The sequence below is a fragment of the Pan troglodytes genome, chromosome 16 (genome assembly GCF_028858775.2).
Source record: "Pan troglodytes isolate AG18354 chromosome 16, NHGRI_mPanTro3-v2.0_pri, whole genome shotgun sequence".
Lineage (NCBI taxonomy): Eukaryota > Metazoa > Chordata > Mammalia > Primates > Hominidae > Pan > Pan troglodytes.
In genome coordinates, this window is record NC_072414.2 from 91919317 (window position 1) to 91944819 (window position 25503).

The 25503-nt window shown below is 42.8% G+C and overlaps 1 protein-coding gene across 4 annotated transcripts in view; it reads right to left on the minus strand.

Annotated features, from left to right (window-relative positions):
- ADAMTS17 (ADAM metallopeptidase with thrombospondin type 1 motif 17) overlaps nucleotides 1–25503 on the minus strand; it is a 385247-nt gene that overhangs the window by 87914 nt on the left and 271830 nt on the right. For all 4 annotated transcript variants that reach the window (XM_024349376.3, XM_054667215.2, XM_024349375.3 and 1 more), the window contains one exon: nucleotides 6403–6483. In XM_024349376.3, the coding sequence (XP_024205144.2) occupies nucleotides 6403–6483 (81 nt within the window). The remainder of the gene's footprint in view (nucleotides 1–6402; nucleotides 6484–25503) is intronic.

Below are 25503 nucleotides of genomic sequence, written 5' to 3' on the forward strand. Positions count from 1 at the left end.
CCCTGAGCTGGGGCCCCAGGCTCGTCCCTGGTTTGTTGCTTCTGTGAACACCCACTGTGCCCATCACACGGCATCTGTTTCTCCCTTTAAGCAATGGTACCCAGGGTTTCTCCTGGGAACATGTTTTTCCTCCCGTCACGTGGGATTGAACCCCACAGTTCCAGGCACAAGCCCATCACCCAACCCCAAACAGGGGGACTTTTGTTCACCTTAGGAAAAGGCAGCTTTCTTCTCACAGGGTTTCCCAGAGGCTGGATGTGAGCCTGGATCTACCAGCCCACAGGAAGATGTCCACAGAGAGGACAGGCAGGAGTGCCAGTGCGGAGAGAAACCGTTTCTCCTGTGACATCATTTTAAGCCCCTGGATCCAGCAGTGCCTGAAGCTGGTGCTCAGCAACTGAGAGCTGGGTTTGGCATTCACACATGCTTTTTGGAGGTTGGGTTAAAAAAAAGCTAATCACGAAGAGGGCAGAACAGGCGAGGAAAGAAAATTACTATTACAGCTTCCTATAAATAGGCCCCAGATGTTTACCACCCAGCTGAGTACCCCTGAGAGGCAGAAGGCCTGGTACACTCCACCCCTGCCTCAAACTCCCTCCAGGGCCTCTGCCCATATCCCAGCACTAACACCTCTATCCCGGCTCTAACCCTCCTATCCCGGCTCTAACACCCCTGTCCCGGCTCTAACCCTCCTATCCCGGCTCTAACACCCCTATCCCGGCTCCAACACCCCTATCCCGGCTCCAACACCCCTATCCCGGCTCCAACACCCCTATCCCGGCTCCAACACCCCTATCCCGGCTCTAACCCTTATATCCCGGCTCTAACACCCCCTATCCCGGCTCTAACACCCCCTATCCCGGCTCTAACTCTCCTATCCCGGCTCTAACACCCCTATCCTGGCTCTGACACCCCTATCCTGGCTCTAACACCCCCTATCCCGGCTCTAACACCCCCTATCCCGGCTCTAACACCCCCTATCCCGGCTCTAACACCCCCTATCCCGGCTCTAACACCCCATCCCGGCTCTAACCCTCCTATCCCGGCTCTAACACCCCTATCCCGGCTCTAACAGCCCTATCCCGGCTCTAACTCTCCTATCCTGGCTCTAACACTCCTGAGGAGGTGACTCTTTCTCCACTGGCCTTGTTTATGTATTTCTCGGGCCCTTTTTTTAAAGATGTTTTAAAGTGACTCTGAATGACAACCTACAAACTACCCCACTTCCATGCCAAAAGTAAAACATCTGGCAAGTCAAGAGTGAAAAGGCCCAAAAAAGGGCAGGAGGGCACACCTGGAGACGGTTATAAGACCATCCTCAGAAACGCTGCACAGAGGTGGCGGCTGGCCTGGGGAAGCCCTGCTTCTGCCATCGGAGGCCCGACACTGGGCGGCAGCAGCAGCAGCAGCAGCAACTACAGCACGAGGTGGAGGTACAGCCACTTGGGCCTTGGAGCCTGCCATCCTCTGATCACCGGAGCGGGGTCTTGCTTGTCAGTAGCGGAATGGGTGGGAGAGGTGTCAGAAGAGGGCTACAGGAGGCCACGGAGGAGTCACTGGGTATGGTCAAGGAATTGTGGGATAGGAAAGCGAAAGAGGCTGCGGCTGACGGACAAACCCAGGCAAGGTCAACTGCTGATGGGAAGGAACATACTGGACAACAGAGTGCTGGCGGCAGCCGGTTCTCTGGGGAAAATAGCCTAGAGTCATGGCGTATTTGCTTCCCAAAGTGTAAATACCCTCACCATGACAGATTTTGCTATCCACCTGGCATCAGTGAACAAGGAGTGGGGAAGAGATGCCTCTAATTGGCTCTCACAAGCCACACACAGCTGTACGGGCACTCCAACGAATTCTGAAGATGCTTGTCTTTGCTTTGGAGGTCCCGGTCTGGAGCCGATGAGTTGGAGAACTCCTGCACAATCACAACTTGTTTGAGGCCAGGCGTGGGTTTGGGGTCAGCTCTCACAGCCCCAGAAAGAATACACTTGGCATGCCCACGCACTGCCTGTGGCCGTCGCCGCAGTGGCTGCAAGTTCTGGCGCACTGCAAATGCAGCTTTCCAGCTCAGAGCCTGCACGCCTTTCCATGGGACAGCGTGCTCCTAGCCACACATTTGTGTATCTCCCAGGGAGAGGAAAACACAGGCAGAGTTATTAGCAGGAGGTCAGCAGAGCCAGGAGGCATAGGGGTTACTTCCAACCTTTTCACTTTGGTGTCACTTAGCAAGATTCCAAATTTGCAGTTTGCTGTGGTCCATCTGAAAAATCATAACTTCCTGCTAAAATCAGAAGTTCGTGCCTGACATCCCTCAAAAGAGATGTCAGCCTCAGAGATTCCTTTGGGACGTCAAGATCATTTTTAACAGTGAATAAATAGGTTCATTGTGGAGTCCCAAGAACAATGACTTCATGGGGCCATGTCAAATCCAGAGAGACAATGCAGGTCACCTCCTGGCCCCTTCTGTGGCAGCTTGGGTTGCTCTCCTGCCTTGCGTTAGCTGCACAGAGTGGGGTCTGCAAAGGCCTATGAGGCCTATGAGGCTGCAGCTCCAGGCACCTCTGGAGGAGTCCTTTCCACAGCCCTATGCATAATGTATTTTTTTTCCTGAAAGACAACCTTCCAAATTAAATACATTTTGGGCTCTACAAGTTCCTGTCCCCTCAAACCTTGGGCATCAGTGAGTATCTCCAAGCCCCCTTTGTCTCTAAGTATTTTGAGATTAATTAGTGTGCACTTGAAATCAGGTTATTGTTGGACCCAGAAAACACTCCATGGGGCAATTAAAATGATTACGAATGCTTTGATTTTATGGGCAATTAACAGAGTGAAGAACAGGGGACTCCCCCAGTGATTTGATTTTATCTGTGAATTCTGAAGCTCTGGTTTGCTGGGGAGATTTTCCCTTGCTCATTTCGCCTGGGCCAGAGATTGGAAGTCTTAAATCACTACCCAAAACATAACTATGCTCACTTTTGTGGGTTTTGCTCAGAAGCTCTCAACAGTTAGACTTCTGTGGGACACCACACGGGTGGGTACACTTTCCTTTGCCACCAGGGCAGAACAAAACCTTTGCAATGAGCTGGAGTGTGAGGTTACATGCAGAACGTCCATTTCGGTCTCTGGCCCTTCTTCCTCTCTGTGGACACTTACACACCATCCTGGTCTTCCAGGCACTGTGGGAAAGACCATGCGCCATTCCAGGGAGCGAGGTGGGGGCATTCCTGAGGGAAGGGCACTGCTCCTTTTCAGAGCTGGCTGGAGGCAGATGCGAGCTCTGACCCTGTCCACGTGCCCCTCTCTGGCATGGAGCTGCACAGAAGCCCGAGTGGGGTTCTTTTAGTCTCTCTCCCTCCTAGCTTCACTGGAAGACGTGACCCACAGTCAACCTACTTCTAATCCTGGCAGCAAGTCAGCTCCTTTTATTTCCACTCGGAGTTCTGCCAGCTGTGTTCTTAGCTATGGATACAAACTGCCCAGGCATTTCCTGTTCCAGGTGGTTGTGAGCAGAAAGCCAGCCAGCGTGGGCTGAAGGTAGGTGGGGTGAAATTCTTCAGGAATTGCTCCCAGCAAATGTGAGAGTAATTCAAAGTTACACTGGGTTGACTTCCAAAGCACCCAGCCCCGAGTGGAGGCAAAGGCCTTTTTGAACTAACTTTAGAAACATAATGAGTGTGGACCACCTTCAGGCTTGCCCGTGTCCATCAGCCAGGCCCTGGAGTCCTGGGATTATGCCTTCTGAGTAAGATAAGGCAGGAAGCCGGCTCCAACCTCCCACGGAGGCCCACTGCTTCTGGAGAGCTGAGCAGTCACCCCAAGATGTTAAACCAATCTCTGTGGGATGCAGGTTTGTTCCGAAGTGCATACAACGTAGTGGCAACAACAGGCAGGTTTAACGTGTGTTCTCCAATGAAAAGTCGCCATCCGGCAGTCTCTGGCCATGATTGGACAGAGTAATTCTGAGAGGCTCCATGAACGGCAGCGAAATCAGAGGAGGTGGAGATCCTGGATGAGACACCAAGCCCCCTGAAGCTTCAGCTTGCCCCTCTATGAAGGAAGCAGAGCAATACCTTGCAGCCCATTTAGGGAGATTAGGGATCGGGTCTCCAAGGCACAGCCGAGCTCCGTGACTGGGAGCCACTATCGCTGATGCTATTGTTCTTTTTTTGTATACATGGCCCTCAGGCCTCAGGAGCTGACGGACGATCACAAGAGCTCGTTCTCCTGGGTGGCATCTGCTAGTTAGCACCTGTTGGCCCTAAAGTGAATGTGAGTGAAAGGTCCATTTGTACCACAGGAATGGGAAGTTGAGGAGTGAGCCGAAGGATTCTAACATCCTCTGTCATTCTAAAATTGCCATGCAAAAGTGGAGATAAGGAAGACACTCCTATCGCCAGACACTCAGGGCTGAGCCAGGCGGAGCAGCCATGCTGGGAAATCTCAGAAGCCAGGGTCGGAAACCAAGGGACTTACTCGCAGGGACACCTTCTGGGCTTGATGGAAGAACCACTACTTCGACCTCCAAACTGAGTACCTCTTGGAATACCCAGACTGCGAATTTTGAATTAGGATGAAAGGTGACATCAGCCTCCCACGGAGGGCCTCCAGTGCATTCAAATGCGTGGGTTGGGAAGGGGAAGGGTAACTTTTTGGCATGATACCAGCTGGTGGGGCTTCCAATGCAAATGCTGGTGAGGTTGACCCAATGTCCTTTGATGGGCAGGAGAGGGAGTGGGCTCTTTGCGAATTTAGTAAAAAGAGGCTGTCACTTGGAAGCTGCCAAAAGCAGCAAGAGGCCTTGTTTTAGAATGCATTTTTAAGTGTTGTTCTATTTGCAGAGTGACAGCTGGGACAGCTGAGGAGGAGAGTGCCAGGCGAGGCAGGGACACTGTCCATGCAGGGGAGGTGAAAAACCATGGGGCTGATGAAAATGCACATGGATGTCAACTCCAGGGATGTCAAGGTCTTACCCTGGCAGCAGAAGCACGAGCGGCCGTCACAGCCTCAAGGAGGCAGGGTGGATGGCAAGTGACCAAGCTGGGAGGAGGTGGCAGGGCAGCTTGGGACATGGGGGGATCCACAGAGTGTGGTGCCAGTGATACCCCACGTGGGTGCTTGGAAATGGGCATGCCTGCCTTCCCCAAGGCAGGTGTGTGAGGAGCATCTTAGCGTCAAAGCATTTCCTAACTCTTTAACAGGACTGTGGTCTTCATTGTAAACTTGCCTATTCGAGATTTGTTTTGTGTCTGTCTCATTAGACATTGAGTCTCTCAAGCAGAGACCATTTCAAAGAAAGACTCGGACTTTTGCATAGTCTATAAAGGCAGGAATGTGGACAAAGATGTCATTTTAAAAAATCAGTGATAAAAACGGAAATAAAAGGGTTTCATGGGTAACTTCGATTTAGCTAAAATCATTTTTGAAACTAGACAAATCATGTCTTACTTTTTCTTTCTTCAGTCTCAATCAGCACTTTGCAACACAGGCTGAGAGATGATGACATGAAAACAGCTCAGAAGAGGGGTACCTGAGGAAGATCAGCCACCTTGAGTTTAAGTTTAACCCAAGACAGGAACATGGGATTAAAGCTGGCAGAAGGGCAGGGGCCACAGCATGTTCCAAGCCAGGAAGGTAGGAGCAGAGGCACCCTCTGGGCACCCTGCTGTCTCCACTTCTGTGTCCAACTCAGAACTCCAACCACCTTGGGGCTCAAGTCCTGGGCTGACCTTTGCTGGGCATCTGGGAATTGGGCCAAGGATACCCTCAGAAGGTCTTCTCTGGCTAGGAAGGGATTTATGAGAATGGCTTTGCTCCTGCATAGTTAGGAAAACTAGTCCAGAATAGAACCCAAGTCTACGGAAAGATGCAGGTGTTTGTGCTTGAAGTCAATGGAGCTGGCCACTAGGAATTTGGGATACACAGACCTTAGTGAAATTGGTATCCTTCTGGGTTTCCATGAGACTTAAGATTGTTGTTCTTTTTCCAGCTAAGAAGTCATCCCCAGAGCCACTGGCAGCCCAATGGGGCTTCCTGCAAGTTGGCCAATGGCCTGCACTGCTCAGACTCAAGGTGCTCTCAGCTCTCCTGGGGTTACTCTGGGGGACTGGTAACCTGCCCCAATTCCTCACAACTTCCTTCACTCTTCTATGATCCTCCTTCCTGTCCCAAGCTTGTCTTCTATCATTTTCCTTCCTGTTCCCACCCCTAATCCACCATGGGGGTGGCTGCATGTTAGTCAAATATGACAGCACTGTGTGGTCCCCTCTGGGTGCTCATGTCATTACAACACAGGCGTGAAACCAGCCATAACCCGGGAGGAATGACACTGAACCAATTTACCAGACTGATCATCAAAATCGATTCTCAACACATAAATGGTGAGTCAAGTCATTTGTGTTTTACCCAGAAAGCTGTGGGCAGGTTTATCTTCCACCACACGGATCCTCCGAGCTCCAGCAGGAATGACGGCAGCTTCGATATAACCTGTAGCAACAAACGACACAGAGGTAAACCACACCTCCACCCTGCACCAGAGGCCGTGCAGCATCCCCCGGCCAAAATCTAGCTACCAAGCCCCCCACAGTGGCTTCAGAAATGGAGGGCTGGCGCAGAAGGAGGCTCTCCTAAGGCCAGGACCTCCCGGTGGCCCCATTTCCAGAGAGCAGGATTTGCACATGTTTCAGGTTGAGTGGTGTCCCCCTCCTCCAAATTCGTATGTTGAAGTTCTAACTGGGCCCCCCCTTCAACCAGAACATCAGCATGTGACCACTGCAGGCATATTAAGATGAAGTCATCCTGGAGTAGGTAGGCCTAATCCAAAATGACTGACGTCCTTACAAAAGGACATGCACATAGGGAGACATGCACATAGGGAGACATGCACATAGGGAGACATGCACATAGGGAGACATGCACATAGGGAGACATGCACATAGGGAGACATGCACATAGGGAGAATGTCGCGAGAACATGAAGGCAGAGATGAAGTGATGCTTCTACAAAGCAGCCAAGGAACGCCACAGACTGCCAGCAAACCACCGGAAGTTAGGCAAGAAGCATGGAACAGATCCTCCCTCGTGACCTGCAGAAGGAACCAACCCTGCTGACACCTTGATCTCAGATTTCTCAACTCCAGGACCAAAAGACAGTAAGTGTCTGGTGCTTATGCCACCTAGTTTGCGGCACTTTGTTACGGAAACCATAGCAAAAGAATAGAGCCTGGTATTCTAAGAGAATGGCACCTCCCTGGTGCATCAGTGAATAGTGGCCCTGGTCTCATTCATCTGCTGGAGGGCCTTTTGCTCTTTGTTGTATTTTGAACTTTCCCTGAATATCCATGGGATGACAGCAGAAACCAAGCAATTTACCCTATGACAAAACTACAGTATTGCCTTGACACACGGTGCACCGTTTCTTGCTTCCACCACCTTTGGCCATTTCACTTGTATAGTTTTGTCCATTTCCTTGCATGTTTTTAAGCAGAGTAGGGGGCCAGGACGGCAGGTAGGAAGTGAAGACTCAGGGAAAACATGACTGAAGCTGCCAGGGCAGAAGCTGGCAACTGGCTAATGCCTGGTTAATAGGGTGATTGCCAGTAAGTGAGCCTAACATGACGGTGAGATTCTGAAACGTAGGCTGGTAATAATTTTGGTTTGATTTTTATTTGGGATTTAGACAAGCATATTAGGCGTTTGTTTCTGTGATTCAGATGAGGCTCTCAACTTAGATTACAAATCCTAGCCCTGTTGTTCCCAATGTGATCACCAGAATCATGAGCGGAGCTGTAAAAAATTAGAGATTTCTAGGTTCAACTATGTGGAAATCATGGAAATACCTATTTTGAGGGGTCTATTTATTCATTCATTTTCTCACAATAAAATGGATTTATTTTTATAATAAAAATAGTATACAAAAGTTCAAACAACATATAGCAGAAAACCAGAATTGACCTATACCACATCACAATGAGAAAATTACCCCAAGAAAGTAATATTTTGGTGACCAGCCTTTTCAACAACTCTTAATGCATATAAACATACATATATCATTTTATGTGAAAAGAATATTATATGTATTTTTAAAAGATCAGTGACAACTTCAAAATAATTAGTTTTGCTAGGAAATGTATGTATAAGGTACAAAATTCAAAAATTATAAAAGGATCAAGCAAAAAGTATATTGATCTATAGGCTATATGAGGTGTTCTGTAGCCAGCTACATTTTTAAACTATAATAATTTCTATATTTTGGCCGAGTTTCTATGTAGCTAACTCTACATCTGCTAATATGACAGTTCTGTTTCTTCCTTTCTAGTCTTTATGCCTTTAGTTTCTTCTTTCACTATTCTGGTTGCAATTTACAAAACCACATTGTATGCAAAATGCTATTGCGGCATCCTCGTGTAATTCATGATGTCCTAGGAGTGCTTCCGAAGTTTTCCCACCGAAAAAGATTGTTACTGTGAGAACAGGATAGGTATCATGAATCTATCAGGTTAGGGACATTCTCTTGTTTAAATTTTACTTTAAGTTCTGGGATACATGTGCTGAACGTGCAGGTTTGTTACATATGTATACATGTGCCATGGTGGTTTGCTGCACCCGTCAACCCATCACCTCGGTTTTAAGCCCTGCATGCATTACGTATTTGTCCTAATGCTCTCCCTCCCCTTTTCCCCCACCCCCCGACAGGCTGGGGGGTGTATGTGATGTTCCCCTCTCTGTATCCATGAATTCTCATTGTTCAACTCCCACTTATGAGTGAGAACATGTGGTGTTTGGTTTTCTGTTTTTGTGTTAGTTTGCTGAAAATGATGGTTTCCAGCTTCATCCATGTGCCTGCAAAGGACATGAACTCATTCTTTTTTATGGCTGCATAGTATTCCATGGTGTACATGTGCCACATTTTCTTTATCCAGTCTATCATTGATGGGCATTTGGGTCGGTTCCAAGTCTTTGCTATTGTAAACAGTGCTGCAATAAACACATGTGGGGACATTCTCTTTTTGAATACTTACTGTGCTAACAGCTTTTATCATGAAGAGATATTAAAGTTAATAAAATGTTTTTGTGCATCTACTGAAATCATCATACTGTTTTTCTCCCAAACCATACCAAGAACTCAGAGTTGAACTGTGATCACGCTTGTCAGGGCTTAGATGGTATATGGATACACGTCTTAGATATTTTTTTTAAAATTATTTCATACATGTGGTGTTTGCTTAGTTTTACATAAACATTTATCATTTTTTTCTCACCATTTCTTCCCCACATCAGACCATTCTTCTGATATCTTTTTTTCTTCCTTAAATCCATGTGAAGTTCCTTTAGTGTAGGTCTCTTGGTTGTTGTAAACTCTCTGGCTTTGTTTATCTATAAATGTCTTCATTGACATTCTCTTGGCTTTGAGAAATGGTGTTCTTGGGCATTTGATTCTAAATTGGTTGTTATTGTCCTTCAACACTTGAAATACACTTTTCCACTGTCTTCCCTTATGATACAGAGAAGGCAGCCATCCTTCTAAGTGTCGTTCCTTTCTAAGTGGCCCATCTGTCTCAGCAGTATTCCTTCAACGCTTGAAATACACTTTTCCACTGTCTTCCCTTATGATATTGAGAGGGCAGCCATCCTTCTAAGTGTCGTTCCTTTCTGTCTCAGCAGTATTCCTTCAACACTTGAAATACACTTTTCCGCTGTCTTCCCTTATGATATTGAGAGGGCAGCCATCCTTCCAAGTGTCGTTCCTTTCTGTCTCAGCAGTATTCCTTCAACACTTGAAATACACTTTTCCGCTGTCTTCCCTTATGATATTGAGAAGGCAGCCATCCTTCTAAGTGTCGTTCCTTTCTAAGTGGCCTATCTGTGTCTCAGCAATATTCCTTCAACACTTGAAATACACTTTTCCACTGTATTCCCTTATGATATTGAGAAGGCAGCCATCCTTCTAAGTGTCGTTCCTTTCTAAGTGGCCTGTCCCAGCAATATTCCTTCAACACTTGAAATATACTTTTCCACTGTCTTCCCTTATGATATTGAGAAGGCAGCCATCATTCTAAGTGTCGTTCCTTTCTAAGTGGCCCATCTGTCTCAGCAATATTCCTTCAACACTTGAAATACACTTTTCCACTGTCTTCCCTTATGATATTGAGAAGGCAGCCATCATTCTAAGTGTTGTTCCTTTCTAAGTAGCCTATCTGTCTCAGCAATATTCCTTGGTGTTCTGCAGTTTCACCATGACATTTCTAAGCATAGATAAAAGGGAAATACCAGTTGTCAAATTTCTCCAGTCACATTTTACGTTTAACATCTAAGAACTATTAGACTACTCATAGTTTTGTGTCAACCTTTCTTGGGACACAAAGCTATATTATTAGTACACATTTTTTTTTCTGACCTATTTGATTTTCTTTTGAACATCAGAGTACATATGTTTATCTCTTTTGTCTTCTGCAGTGCTTATTTTATCTTTTATTTTTTATTTACCCTGCTTGGATGACTTTGTGCTTCCCAGGTCAGATCAGATCAATCCCTTGGATTGTTTCCTACCTTTTATCTTTTAACCGTTTATTAATTTGTACAAAAAATGCAAATGAAAAAAAAAGAGCCAAGATGGCCGAACAGGAACAGCTCCAGTCTACAGCTCCCAGTGTGAGTGACACAGAAGACAGGTGATTTCTGCATTTCCAACTGAGGTACCTGGTTCATCTCACTGGGGAGTGTCAGAAAGTGGGTGCAGGACAGTGGGTGCAGCGCACTGAGCGTGAGCTGAAGCAGGGAGAGGCATCCCGTCACCCGGGAAGCGCAAGGGGTCAGGCAATTCCCTTTCGTAGTCAAAGAAAGGCGTGACAGATGGCACCTGGAAAATCGGGTCACTCCCACCCTAATACTGCGCTTTTCCAACGGTCTTAGCAAACGGCACGCCAGGAGATTATATCCTGCGCCTGGCTCGAAGGGTCCTACACCCACGGAGACTCACTCATTGCTAGTACAGCAGTCTGAGATGAAACTGCAAGGCGGCAGTGAGGCTGGGGGAGGGGGGCCCGCCATTGTCCAGGCTTGAGTAGGTAAACAAAGCCACCGGGAAGCTTGAACTGGGTGGAGCCCACCGCAGCTCAAGGAGGCCTGCCTTCCTCTGTAGACTCCACCTCTTGGGGCAGCGCATAGCCAAACAAAAGGCAGCAGTAACCTCTGCAGACTTAAATGTCCCTTTCTGACAGCCTTGAACAGAGTAGTGGTTCTCCCAGCACACAGCTGGACATCTGCGAACAGACAGACTGCCTCCTCAAGTGGGTCCCTGACCCCTGAGTAGCCTAAATGGGAGGCACCCCCGAGTAGGAGCAGACTGACACCTCACACAGCTGGGTACCCCTCTGAGACAAAACTTCCAGAGGAACGATCAGGCAGCAACATCTGCTGTTCACCAATATCCGTTGTTCTGCAGCCTCTGCTGCTGATACCCAGGCAAACAGGGTCTGGAGTGGACCTCCAGCAAAATCCAAAAGACCTGTAGCTGAGGGTCCTGACTGTTAGAAGGAAAACTAACAAAAAGAAAGGATATCCACACCAAAACCCCATCTGTATGTCAACATCATCAAAGACCAAAGGTAGATAAAACCACAAACATGGGGAAAAAAAGAGCAGAAAAACTGGAAACTCTAAAAATCAGAGCACCTCTCCTCCTCCAAAGAAACGCAGCTCCTCACCAGCAAGGGAACAAAGGGACAGAGAATGGTAAGCTGAGAGAAGAAGGCTTCAGATGATCAAACTACTCTGAGCTAAAGGAGGAAGTTGAAACCCATGGCATAGAAGTTAAAAACCTTGAAAAAAGATTAGATGAATGGCTAACTAGAATAACCAATGCAGAGAAGTCCTTAAAGGACCTGAGGGAGCTGAAAACCAAGCCATGAGAACTACGTGACGAATGCAGAAGCCTCAGTAGCTGATTCGATCAACTGGAAGAAAGGGTATCAGCGATGGAAGATGAATGAAATTAAGCGAGAAGATAAGTTTAGAGAAAAAAGAATAAAAAGAAATGAACAAAGCCTCCAAGAAATATGGGACTATGTGAAAAGACCAAATCTACTTCTGATTGGTGTACCTGAAAGTCACGGGGAGAATGGAACCAAGTTGGAAAACACTCTGCAGGATATTATCCAGGAGAACTTCCCCAATCTAGCAAGGCAGGCCAACACTCAAATTCAGGAAATACAGAGAATGCCACAAAGATACTCCTCGAGAAGAGTGACTCCAAGACACATAATTGTCAGATTCACCAAAGTTGAAATCAAGGAAAAAATGTTAAGGGCAGCCAGAGAGAAAGGTCAGGTTACCCACAAAGGGAAGCCCATCAGACTAACAGTGGATCTCTCAGCAGAAACTCTACAAGCCGGAAGAGAGTAGGGGGCCAATATTCAACATTCTTAAAGAAAAGAATTTTCAACCCAGAATTTCATATCCAGCCAAACTAAGCTTCATAAGTGAAGGAGAAATAAAATACTTTACAGACAAGCAAATGCTGAGAGATTTTGTCACCACCAGGCCTGCCCTACAAGAGCTCCTGAAGGAAGCACTAAACATGGAAAGGAACAACTGGTAACAGCCACTGCAAAAACATGCCAAATTGTAAAGACCATGGAGGCTAGGAAGAAACTGCACCAACTAAAGAGCAAAATAACCAGTTAACATCATAATGACAGGATCAAATTCACATATAACAATATTAACCTTAAATGTAAATGGGCTAAATGCTCCAATTAAAAGACACAGACTAGCAAACTGGATAAAGAGTCAAGAACCATCAGTGTGCTGTATTCAGGAAACCCATCTCATGTGCAGAGACACACATAGGCTCAAAATAAAGGGATGGAGGAAGATCTACCAAGCCAATGGAAAACAAAAAAAGGCAGGGGTTGCAATCCTAGTCTCTGATAAAACAGACTTTAAGCCAACAAAGATCAAAAGAGACAAAGAAGGCCATTACATAATGGTAAAGGGATCAATTCAACAAAAAGAGCTAACTATCCTAAATATATATGCACCCAATACAGGAGCACCCAGATTCATAAAGCAAGTTCTTAGAGACCTAGAAAGAGCCTTAGACTCCCAAACAATAATAATGGGAGACTTTAACACCCCACTGTCAACATTAGACAGATCAACGAGTCAGAAAGTTAACAAGGATATCCAGGAATTGAACTCAGCTCTGCACCAAGTGGACCTAATAGACATCTATAGAACTCTCCACCCTAAATCAACAGAATATACATTCTTCTCAGCACCACACCACACTTATTCCAAAATTGATCACTTAGTTGGAAGTAAAGTACTCCTCAGCAAATGTAAAACAACAGAAATTATAACAAACTGTCTCTCAGACCACAGTGCAATCAAATTAGAACTCAGGATTAAGAAACTCACTCAAAATCGCTCAACTACATGGAAACTGAACAACCTGCTCTTGAATGACTACTGGGTACATAACGAAAGGAAGGCAGAAATAAAGTTGTTCTTTGAAACCAACGAGAACAAAGATACAACATACCAGATTCTCTGGGACACATTTAAAGCAGTGTGTAGAGGGAAATTTATAGCACTAAATGCCCACAAGAGAAAGCAGGAAAGATCTAAAATTGACACCCTAACATCACAATTAAAAGAACTAGAGAATCAAGAGCAAACACATTCAAAAGCTAGCAGAAGGCAACAAATAACTAAGATCAGAGCAGAAATGAAGGAAATAGAGACACAAAAAACCCTTCAAAAAAATCAATGAATCCAGGAGCTGGTTTTTTGAGGAGATCAACAAAATTGACAGACCACTAGCAAGACTGATAAAGAAGAAAAGAGACAAGAATCAAATAGACGCAATAAAAATGATAAAGGGGATATCACCACTGATCCCACAGAAATACAAACTGCCATCAGAGAATACTACAAACACCTCTATGCAAATAAACTAGAAAATCTAGAAGAAATGGATAAATTCCGTAACACATACACCCTCCCAAGACTAAACCAGGAAGAAGTTGAATCTCTGAATAGACCAATAACAGGCTGTGAAATTGAGGCAATAATTAATAGCTTACCAACCAAAAAAAGTCCAGGACCAGATGGATTCACAGCCGAATTCTACCAGAGGTACAAGGAGGAGCTGGTACCATTTCTTCTGAAACTATTCCAATCAACAGAAAAAGAGGGAATCCTCCCTAATTCATTTTATGAGGCCAGCATCATCCTGATACCAAAGGCTGGCAGAGACACAACAAAAAAAGAGAGTTTTAGACCAATATCCCTGATGAACATCGATGCAAAAATCCTCAATAAAATACTGGCAAACCGAATCCAGCAGCACATCAAGAAGCTTATCCACCATGATCAAGTGGGCTTCATCCCTGGGATGCAAGGCTGGTTCAATATACGCAATTCAATAAATGTAATCCAGCAAATAAACAGAACCAAAGACAAAAACCACATGATTATCTCAATAGATGCAGAAAAGGCCTTTGACAAAATTCAACCACTCTTCATGCTAAAAACTCTCAATAAATTAGGTATTGATAGGTATCTCAAAATAATAAGAGCTATTTATGAGAAACCCATAGCCAATATCATACTGAATGGGCAAAAACTGGAAGCATTCCCTTTGAAAACTGGCACAAGACAGGGATGCCCTCTCTCGCCACTCCTATTCAACACAGTGTTGGAAGTTCTGGCCAGGGCAGTCAGGCAGGAGAAGGAAATAAAGGGTATTCAATTAGGAAAAGAGGAAGTCAAATTGTCCCTGTTTGCAGATGACATGACTGTATATCTAGAAAACCCCATCGTCTCAGCCCAAAATCTCCTTAAGCTGATAAGCAACTTCCGCAAAGTCTCAGGATACAAAATCAATGTGCAAAAATCACAGTCTTTCTTATATACCAATAACAGACAAACAGAGAGCCAAATCATGAGTGAACTCCCATTCACAATTGCTTCAAAGAGAATAAAATACCTAGGAATCCAACTTACAAGGGATGTGAAGGACCTCTTCAAGGAGAACTACAAACCACTGCTCAAGGAAATAAAAGAGGATACAAACGAATGGAAGAACATTCCATGCTCATGGGTAGGAAGAATCAATATCATGAAAATGGCCATACTGCCCAAGGTAATTTATAGATTCAATGCCATCCCCATCAAGCTACCAATGACTTTCTTCACAGAATTGGAAAAAACTACTTTAAAGTTCATATGGAACCAAAAGAGAGACCGCATCACCAAGTCAATCCTAAGCCAAAAGAACAAAGCTGGAGGCATCACGCTACCTGACTTCAAACTATACTACAAGGCTACAGTAACCAAAACAGCATGGTACTGGTACCAAAACAGAGCTATAGACCAATGGAACAGAACAGAGCACTCAGAAATAATACTGCACATCTACAGCCATCTGATCTTTGACAAACCTGACAAAAACAAGAAATGGGGAAAGGATTCCCTATTTAATAAATGGTGGTGGGAAAACTGGCTAGCCATATGTAGAAAGCTGAAACTGGATCCCCTCCTTACACCTTACACAAAAATTAATTCAAGATGGATTAAAGACTTAAATGTTAGATCTAAAACCATAAAAACCCTAGAAGAAAACCTAGGCAACACCATTCAGGACATAAGCATGGGCAAGGACTTCATGTCTAAAACACAAAAAGCAAAGGCAACAAAAGCCAAAATTGACAAATGGGACAAAATTGACAAAATTAAACTAAAGGGCTTCTGCAAAGCAAAAGAAACTACCATCAGAGTGAACAGGCAACCTGCAGAATGGGAGAAAATTTTTGTAATCTACTCATCTGACAAAGGGCTAATATCCAGAATCTACAATGAACTCAAATCTACAAGAAAAAAACAAACAGCCCCATCAAAAAGTGGGCAAAGTATATGAACAGACACTTCTCAAAAGAAGACATTTATGCGGCCAAAGACACATGAAAAAAATGCTCACCATCACTGGCCATCAGAGAAATGCAAATCAAAACCACAATGAGATACCATCTCACACCAGTTAGAATGGCGATCATTAAAAGGTCAGGAAACAACAGGTGCTGGAGAGGATGTGGAGAAATAGAACACTTTTACACTGCTGGTAGGACTGTAAACTAGTTCAACCATTGTGGAAGTCAGTGTGGCGATTCCTCAGAGATCTTGAACTAGAAATACCATTTGACCCAGCCATCCCATTACTGGGTATATACCCAAAGGATTATAAATCATGCTGTTATAAAGACACATGCACACGTATGTTTATTGCGGCACTATTCACAATAGCAAAGACTTGGAACCAAGCCAAATGTCCAACAATGATAGACTGGATTAAAAAAATGTGGCACATATACACCATGGAATACTATGCAGCCATAAAAAATGATGAGTTCATGTCCTTTGTAGGGACATGGATGAAGCTAGAAACCATCACTCTCAGCAAACTATCACAAGGACAAAAAACCAAACACTGCATGTTCTCACTCATAGCTGGGAATTGAACAATGAGAACACATGGACACAGGAAGGGGAACATCACACACTGGGGACTGTTGTGGGGTGGGGGGAGGGGGGAGGGATAGCATTAGGAGATATACCTAATGTTAAATGACGAGTTGATGGGTGCAGCACACCAGCATGGCACATGTATACCTATGTAACTAACCTGCACGTTGTGCACATGTACCCTAGAACTTAGAGTATAATAAAAAAAAATGCAACTGATTTCTATGTATTAATTTTGTACCCAACTTCCTGAATCCTTTTATAATTTGTCATATTTTCACGGTTAATTCTCTTAGGATTTCAAGCTAAATAATAATATCACAATAATATCTACCACAGTAATAGTTTTACTCTTTTGAAATGTTTATGGTATAAACATATATATTTCTCACCCATCCAAGTACTAACCAGACCTGACCTTGCTTAGCTTCTGAGATCAGACAAGATCAGACACATTTGGGGCGGTGTGGCCGTAGTCATTTTTCTTTTCTAAATGCATTGGTGAGCACCATCAGAAAAATGTCAAATATTCCTGGAGAGAATGTACACCTTTGTTTTGTTTTTTATTACAACAAGAATGCTTACAGTGTTTTGCTGTTGAATATAATGTGGGCTTATGGTTATATAGAGTGTATAATAACATCTCATGTATAACATATTTTATGCATAATATAATCATGTTAAAGACATATACATTATTCTCATATGAAGAGTTTTGTTAGGAATAAAGGTTGAATTTTACTGCATGCTCTTTCAGCATCTAAGGGCATAGTTTCCTCTTGCTCTTACACCTTGTTCTATTAACAGTATAATTATATTAATATATTTTCTAATATAAAACCATCTTCACATCTCAGAATAAACCTCACTTGGCAATAGCATATTATTTTAATATGCTGCTGAATTGTTTGCTAATATTATATTTAGAACTTTCGCAAAATTATTCGTAAGAATGCTCTGTAATTGTTCTTATGCTTCCTTTGTTGGATTGGGTTTTAGTATCAGTATTATACTTGCTTTAATTAGGAGTATTTCTATGCTTCTGTAATAACTTATCTGTGTTGATTTTATATAGAGTCACGATTGGGAAATTTTTTCAATCATTCATTTCAAACAGGTTTTAAAATTATTTACAGAACCGAGCAATGTAATCTCTTATGACTTATTAATTTCCTCTGTACTTTATTTCCCTATTCTCTATTACTTTACATATTTGTACTTTCCTACCCCCATTTGGTTCATTAAATGAGAAAACAGTGGAGCTGTATACTATTTAGTTGGATTTCTTCATCCTGCCCCCTACCAATAAATTCTAGTTGTTATTTTTGTTTTATTTAATGTTCTTCCATAGGCCTGTATATTTATACTTCTATTGTGTAACTTATCAGATGCAATTTAGTCCCTGGATATTACAAAATAAGGAAATGAGAATAATCATGGTGCATCCTACTTTCTCACATCCCATTTCAACTTTTATTATATCATTTTGACATTGTATTAGTTTGTAACATTTACTTTTTACTCTCTAAGGTAATTCCTATAGTTGTTTTAGTTTTCATCCTAAAAAGGAATTTAATGTTTGTTATGCATTTTTCTGCCAGTTTCTCTACTAAATTCTTGCTGGTCTCAAATGTGTTCCCTTTGAGATGGGCTTATGGGAATTCCATTTTCTGAAATATGATACTGTACAGCAAAAAATAATTGTTCATTGTCCTTATCCTTGAATGTCAATTTGGCTGCTGTAACATGTTGAGGTCATACTTGCTTTCTCTGAGGCTGTTGTATGAGTGGCTCCACAAAATGTGACCGTGGAGAAGTCTGAGGACTGCTGGTTATTGCCCTATTATTAGGTTCTCTAAAATTTAGATGGGATGCTCAAAAGAGTCTTACCTTTAATGTCTAATAACTATTAGGCTATTCATAGCTTTGTGTCAACTTTTCCTGGGATACAAGGCTATATTATCTGTACACCTATCTTTTTTCTGATCTATTTGCTTGGTTTTCTTTTCGGGGGGATATCAAAGTATATACATTTGTCTCCTTTGCCTTCTGCAGTGCTCATTTGATCTTTTATCCCGGGACTTTTTGTTTATTTCCATTTTCCACTGTTGTTTTTCTCAATCCTGTCCTCCAGGTTTCTTACTGCACTCTCATAGTGCTGATTTTCTCTGTCTGCTTCCACGTAGACCTGGTTTCTGTGATGGATTCAGTGACCTCTCCTACGTATGTCCTCAATTCTGCTAAGTCACGTTTCATCTCTCTCTCGCTTCATTGTGTCACTGTTTCTTTCCTGAGGTTTTGTATCTTAGCTATGAATTCTTATTTTCTTTCTTTTTTTTGTTTTCAAGATGGAGTTTTGCTCTGTTGCCTAGGCTGGAGCACAGTACCGTGATCTCAGCTCAATGCAACCTCCACCTTCCGGGTTCAAGCAATTCTCCTACCTCAGCTTCCTTAGTAGCTGGGATTACAGGCGCCCACCACCATGCACAGCTAATTTTTGTATTTTTAGTAGAGATGGGGTTGCACTATGTTGGCCAGGCTGGTCTCGAACTCCTGACCTCAGGTGATCCACCTGCCCCAGCCTCCCAAAGTGCTGGGGTTACAGGCGTGAGCCATTGTGCCTGGCCTATGAGTTCCTATTTTATCAAGGCTACTGTTGATCAATTTCTGAAATTTATGGCAGTAACACTGGGTCACAATTTTCATCTTTTCCTTGGTAAGATTTTGCCAGGATTTTTAAAAAGTCGTATGTTTTCCTTGTCCCCTTTATCTTTTTCCTATTGCTGGATACTTGTATAGATCCTGTGCTGGTAAATTTATTTCAAATTTTAAAGTGAGACAAGTTCTAATCATACTGACTGCTTGCAGTAGGTGTGGTAGGGAGAAACAGGACAGTGTTGTAGGCTAACAGGACTTTCCTTGGTTTACAGTGAAATTTGTTAGGACATAGATTTATTGATATCAGTGTGTTCATTGTCATTTTCCTTTTAAAAAACAATTTATATATTTTGAATTTATACAAATACACTTGAGTATACTTTCTCACTGGAAGAAGTTTAATACTACACAAACAAAAACATAGCATAGTATTTTCATATTTACATTTGTCTCAATTCTATGTTAGGAGTAACTCAATATTATATCATACTACATTTGCAATTTTTAAAAGCATGTCTCAGAGATCATGTATGTTATTATGTATAGCTCTATTTTTTTGCTTAAATCGCTATGATGTTTATATATCTACTCACCTATTAATGGACATTTAGATTGTTTCAAAATTTTCACTATAAGAAACAACACTACATCATATATGAATATGCACAGAAAACCCCTCCACAAAATACTAGCAAGCCCAATCCAGCCACATATAAAAAGGATTCTACACTATGATCAAATATGATTTATGCTAGGACTCAAGCTTGGTTTAACATATGGAAAAATCAGACTGGGCACACTGGCTAACCCCTGTAGTCCCAGCAGTTTGGGAGGCCGGGACAGGTGGATCACTTGAGGCCAGGAGTTTGAAACCAGCCTGGCCAACATGGTGAAACCCTGTCTCTACCACACACACACACACACACAAAAATTAGCCTGGCATGGTGGTGCGTGCCTATAATCCCAGCTACTCAGGAGGCTGAGGCACGAGAATCGCTTGAACCCGGTGGGCAAGGGTTGCAGTGATCCGAGATTGTGCAACTGCACTCCAGCCTGGGCAACAGAGTGAGACTCCCTCTCAAAAAAAAAAAAAAAAATCAATCAATATAATCCTCCATGTTAATAAGGAGCAAAATCCACAAGATCATCTCAATAGGTGCAGGAAAAGCATTTGACAAATTTCAACACTCCTTCCTGATAAAAATACTCAACAAACTAGGAATAGAAGGGAGCATGCTCAACCTGATAAAGGGCATCTACAAAACTCCACAGCTAACAGCATACTTAATGGTGAAATACTAAATGCTTGTCCCCTAAGATAAGGAACAAGACAGGGACGTCCTGCTACTCCCATTCAACACTGTCCTGGGAGTTCTAACTAGGGCAACTAGGCAAGGAAAAGAAATACAAGGCATACAGATTGGAAAGAAGAAGTAAAATTATCTCTATTTGCAGATGCTAAAATCTTATATACAGAAAATCCTAAGGAATCCATTAAAAAACCTATATGACAGGTTCAGTAAGATTGCAGGATACAAGGCCAATATATAAAAATCAACTGCATTTCTATATGTTAGGAATGAACAGTTGGAAAATGAAATTTAAAAACAATTCAATTTAAGTAGCATCAAAAAGAATCAAACACTTAGGAATACATTAAAAAAAGACCTGGAGGGTTTGTAAGCTGAAGACTACAACACATTGCTGAAAGGTATTAACAAATATCTAAATAAATGGAAAGATATTTTATATTCTTGGATCAGACGACATTGTAAAAATGTAACTGCTTCACAAATTGGTCTACAGATTCAACGTAATCCCTATAAAAAATCCCAGCTTTTTTTTTTTTTGCAAAAAATGACAAGCTGTTCCTAAAATTCAGATGAAAATGCAACAGACCCAGAATAGCCAAAATAATACTTCAAAAGAAGTTGAAGAACTCAGATTTCCTGATTCCAAAACTTTCTAGCTATCTATAGCAATCAAGACAGGAAGGTAATGGCATAAAGACAGTAGTTTCTAACAATGGAATATAATTGAGAGTCCAGAAAACAATTTTTTTTTAAACAAAGGTGCCAAGAATATTCATCGGGGAAAGAACAGTCTTCAACCAACAGTGTTGGGACAACTGGATATCCATATGCAAAAGGATGAAGTTGTACACCTATTTCAGACCATACAAAAAAATTAACTAAAAAATGGATCACAGAAGTATCAGAGCTAAAACTAGAAACCTCTTGGAAGAAAACAGAGGGGTAAATCTTCGTGACCTTGAATTAGGCAATAGTTTCTTAGACATAGCAGCAAAAGCACAAGCAACAAAAGAAAAAGTAGTTTAACTGGATTGCATCAAAACTGAAAACCTGTGTTTCAAAAGATACCATTAAGAGAGTGAAAAGCCAACTCATACACTGGGAGAAAATCTGTGCAAAACATTTGTCTGATAAAGGAACTACATCCAGAATATATAAAGAAAGCTTGCAGCTCGACAAGAAAATGACAATCCAATTTAAAAATGGGCAAAGGATTTCAACAGGCACTTCCGCAAAAAAAGATATATGAACAATCCATAAGCAAATAAAAAGATGCTAATGATTTATTAGTCATTAGGGAAGTGCAAACCAAAACCACAAGGACATACCACATTGTACCCACTAGGATGACTCTAACAAAAAATAGTAAGTTGGAGAGAACATGGCGAAACGGTAGCCTTCATTCACTGCTACCAGAAACGTAAAGTGGTGCAGCCACTTTGGAAAAGAGTTTGGCAGCTACTCCAAAAGTTAAACACAGAATTCTCACTCACCAATTCCACTCCCAGGTATATACACAAGGGAAATGAAAACATGTCCACATGATAACTCGTACACAAAAGTTTATAACAGCATTATTCCTAACAGCCAAAAAAGTGGAAACAATCCAAATACCAATCAACCAATGACTGTATTTATACAATGTGATATCTCCAAACAATGGAATAGTATTTGGCAATAAAAAGAAACATTGATGTACGTGACAACATGCATGACTTGAAAATACTATGCTAAGGGAAAAAAGCCTGTCAGGAAGGACCACGTATTATACTACTCCATTTACATGAAATGTCCAGATAGGCAAATTTGTAGATACAGACATTAGATGAGTGGTTGCCTAGGGCTTAAGAGGGAGATGGGGAATGACTGCTACCAAGCATGGGGTTTCTTTTGGGAATGACTGTGGTGTTATGGCACCATTCCTTGGGGTGATCAGCTAGCAACCTGGTGGCAAGTTGATTATATTGTACCTTTTCCATCATGGAAAGGGCAGTGGTTTGTCCTCACTGGAATAGATACTTACTATGGATATGGCTTTGCCTATCCTGCACGAAATGCTTCTGCCAAGACTACCATCCGTGGAGTCTCAGAATGCCTTATCCACCATCACGGTGTTCCACACAGCACTGCCTCTGACCAAGGCACTCACTTTACAGCTAAAGAGGCGTGGCAGTGGGCTCATCCTCATGGAATTCACTGGTCTTACCATGTTCTCCATCATCCTGAAGGGGCTGGAAAGAACGGTGGAATGGCCTTTTGAAGTCACAATTACAATGCCAACTAGGTGACAATACTTTGCAGGGCTGGGGCAAAGTTCTCCAGCAGGCCGTATATGTTCTGAATTAGCATCCAATATACGGTACTGTTTCTCCCATAGCCAGGATTCACGGTCCAGGAATCAAGGGGTGAAACTGAACTGACACCACTCACCATCACCCCTAGTGATCCCCTAACAAAATTTTTGCTTCCTGTTCCCCCGACATTACATTCTGCTGGCCTGGAAATCTTAGTTCCAGAGGGAGAAATGCTGCCACCAGGAGACACAACGATTCCATTAAACTGGAAGATTGGTACCCACCTGGACACTTTGGGCTCCTCCCACCTTTAAGTCAACAGGCCAAGAAGGGAGTTACAGTGTTGACTGGGGTGACTGACCTGGACTATCAAGATGAAATCAGTCTACTACTCCACAAAGGAGGTAAGGAAGAGTATGCATGGAATACAGGAGATCCATTAGGGCGTCTCTTAGTATCACCATGCCCTGTGACTAAGGTCAATGGGAAACTACAACAGCCCAATCCAGGCAGGACTACAAATGACCCAGACCATTCAGGAATGAAGGTTTGGGTCACTCCACCAAGAAAAAACCCACGACCTGCTGAGGTGCTTGCTGAAGGCAAAGGGAATACAGAACGGGTAGTAGAAAAAGGTAGTTATCGATACCAGCTACAACCATGTGACCACCTGCAGAACTGAAGTCTGTAATTGTCATATTTCCTCCTTTTTTTGCTAAAAACATGTTTGTGCATGTATACACTTGCACTAAGAAAGTATATTTCCTTTTCCTTTATCATGTGACATAAGATTTATTGACTTCATATCAGCATGTTAAGTATTGTTAACTTTATGTAATAGTATTTGGGTTGGGGATTGGTGTATTTCTGGTTGTACGAAGGATAGCTGTATTATGTTAGGGGTAATTATGACCTTATTATTTTCTTTATTTGAAGACTACGTGTGTTCTCAGAAGATGTGTATGGGTTCAAGTTGACAAGGGGTGGACTTGTGATGGTTGATACTGAGTGTCAACTTGATTAGATTAAAGGATACAAAGTATTGATCCTGGATGTGTCTGTGAGGGTGTTGCCAAAAGAGTTTAACATTTGGGTCAGGGCGCTGGGGAAGGCAGATCCACCCTTAATCTGGACGGCACAATCTAATCAGCTGCCAGCAAATATAAAGCAGGCAGAAAAACATGAAAAGGAGAAGTGGGCCTAGGCTCCCAGCCTACATCTTTCTCCTGTGCTAGATGCTTCCTGCCCTGGAACATCAGACCCCCAAGTTCTTCAGTTTTGGGACTGGGACTGGCTCTCCTTGCTCCTCAGCTTGCGGACAGCCTATTGTGGGATGTTGTGATCATGTAAGTTAATACTTAATAAACTCCCCTATATATATATGCACACATACACACACACACACTACTTAATAAACTCCCATATATATGTATGTGTGTATCTCCTCTACGGAACCCTAATACATGGCTGCATGACCTTGTGCTAAAACTCATTCAATCGCACACTTTAAATGGGTGAATTATATGGCATGTGAATTATATCTTTATAAAGCTGCTTAGAAAAGAAACAATACTTCTATGAATGGCTTTGTACATGTCTTCTTATGCATAGATATAATGTCCTACCAGGTCAGCTACTGTGAGAATCACTGAGTCAAACACAGGTACTGCTTAGTTGACCTTGGTTTAAATACTATTTAAGCCAATCAACACTATACGAGAGTAAATGTTTATTCAAAGATTTCTAAATACTTGACAAGATCAATCTTCTTAGTATTTGCTAATCCATTTGGTGAAAAGATGTTGTCATAAGTTGAATTTGTACTTCCCTGACAACCAACAAGGCTCAGTGTCCTATACACTTATTGACCATTTGTTTTCCCTTTTCAGTTAATGGCCTTGTTCTTAAGCTTTGCCCATTTTTCTACCATCTTTTATTTAGTTACGATGCAGTAGTTTAAAAAATGTCCATAACATATATTACTATAATTTGATATTTTTTGGACTCAGACTCTTTACTTACTAGACATGTTGCAAAAACTGTCAGTCTATCAGTCTATCATCTGTTGTTTCTTTGCTTTTATTGGTTTTTTTGTTTTCTTTGAGACCAAGAGTCTTGCTTCTGTTGCCCAGGCTGGAGTGCAGTGGTGCAATCTTGGCTCACTGCAACCTTCGCCTCCTGGGTTCAAGCGATTCTCCTGCCTCGGCCTCCCGAGTAGCTGGGAGTACAGGCACGTGCCACCACGCCCAGCTAATTTTTGTATTTTTAGTAGAGATGGGGTTTTACCATGTTAGCCAGGATGGTCTCCATCTCTTGACCTCATGATCCATCCACCTTGGCCTCCCAAAGTGCTGGGATTACAGGCGTGAGCCACCGTGCCTGGCCTTATTGCATGGTTTTGATAGTCTTTTTTTTTTTTTTTGAGACAGGGTCTCAGTCTGTTGCCCAGGATGGAGTGCAGTGGCGTGATCTCAGCTAACTGTAACCTCTGCACCCCCACCCCAGCTCATGCAATCCTCCTGCCCCCGCTTCCTGAGTAGTGGGGACTTCAGGCACACACCACCGTGTCTACCTGATTTTTTTGTATTTTTTGTAGAGGCGGGGTTTCGCCATGTTGCTCAGGCTGGTCTGATAGTCATATTTTTAATTTTTGAGAACTCTTTTTTGTTTTCTGATTGTTCCTTCCCATGGCATTCTGTTCTTGTTTTGTGGCTACAA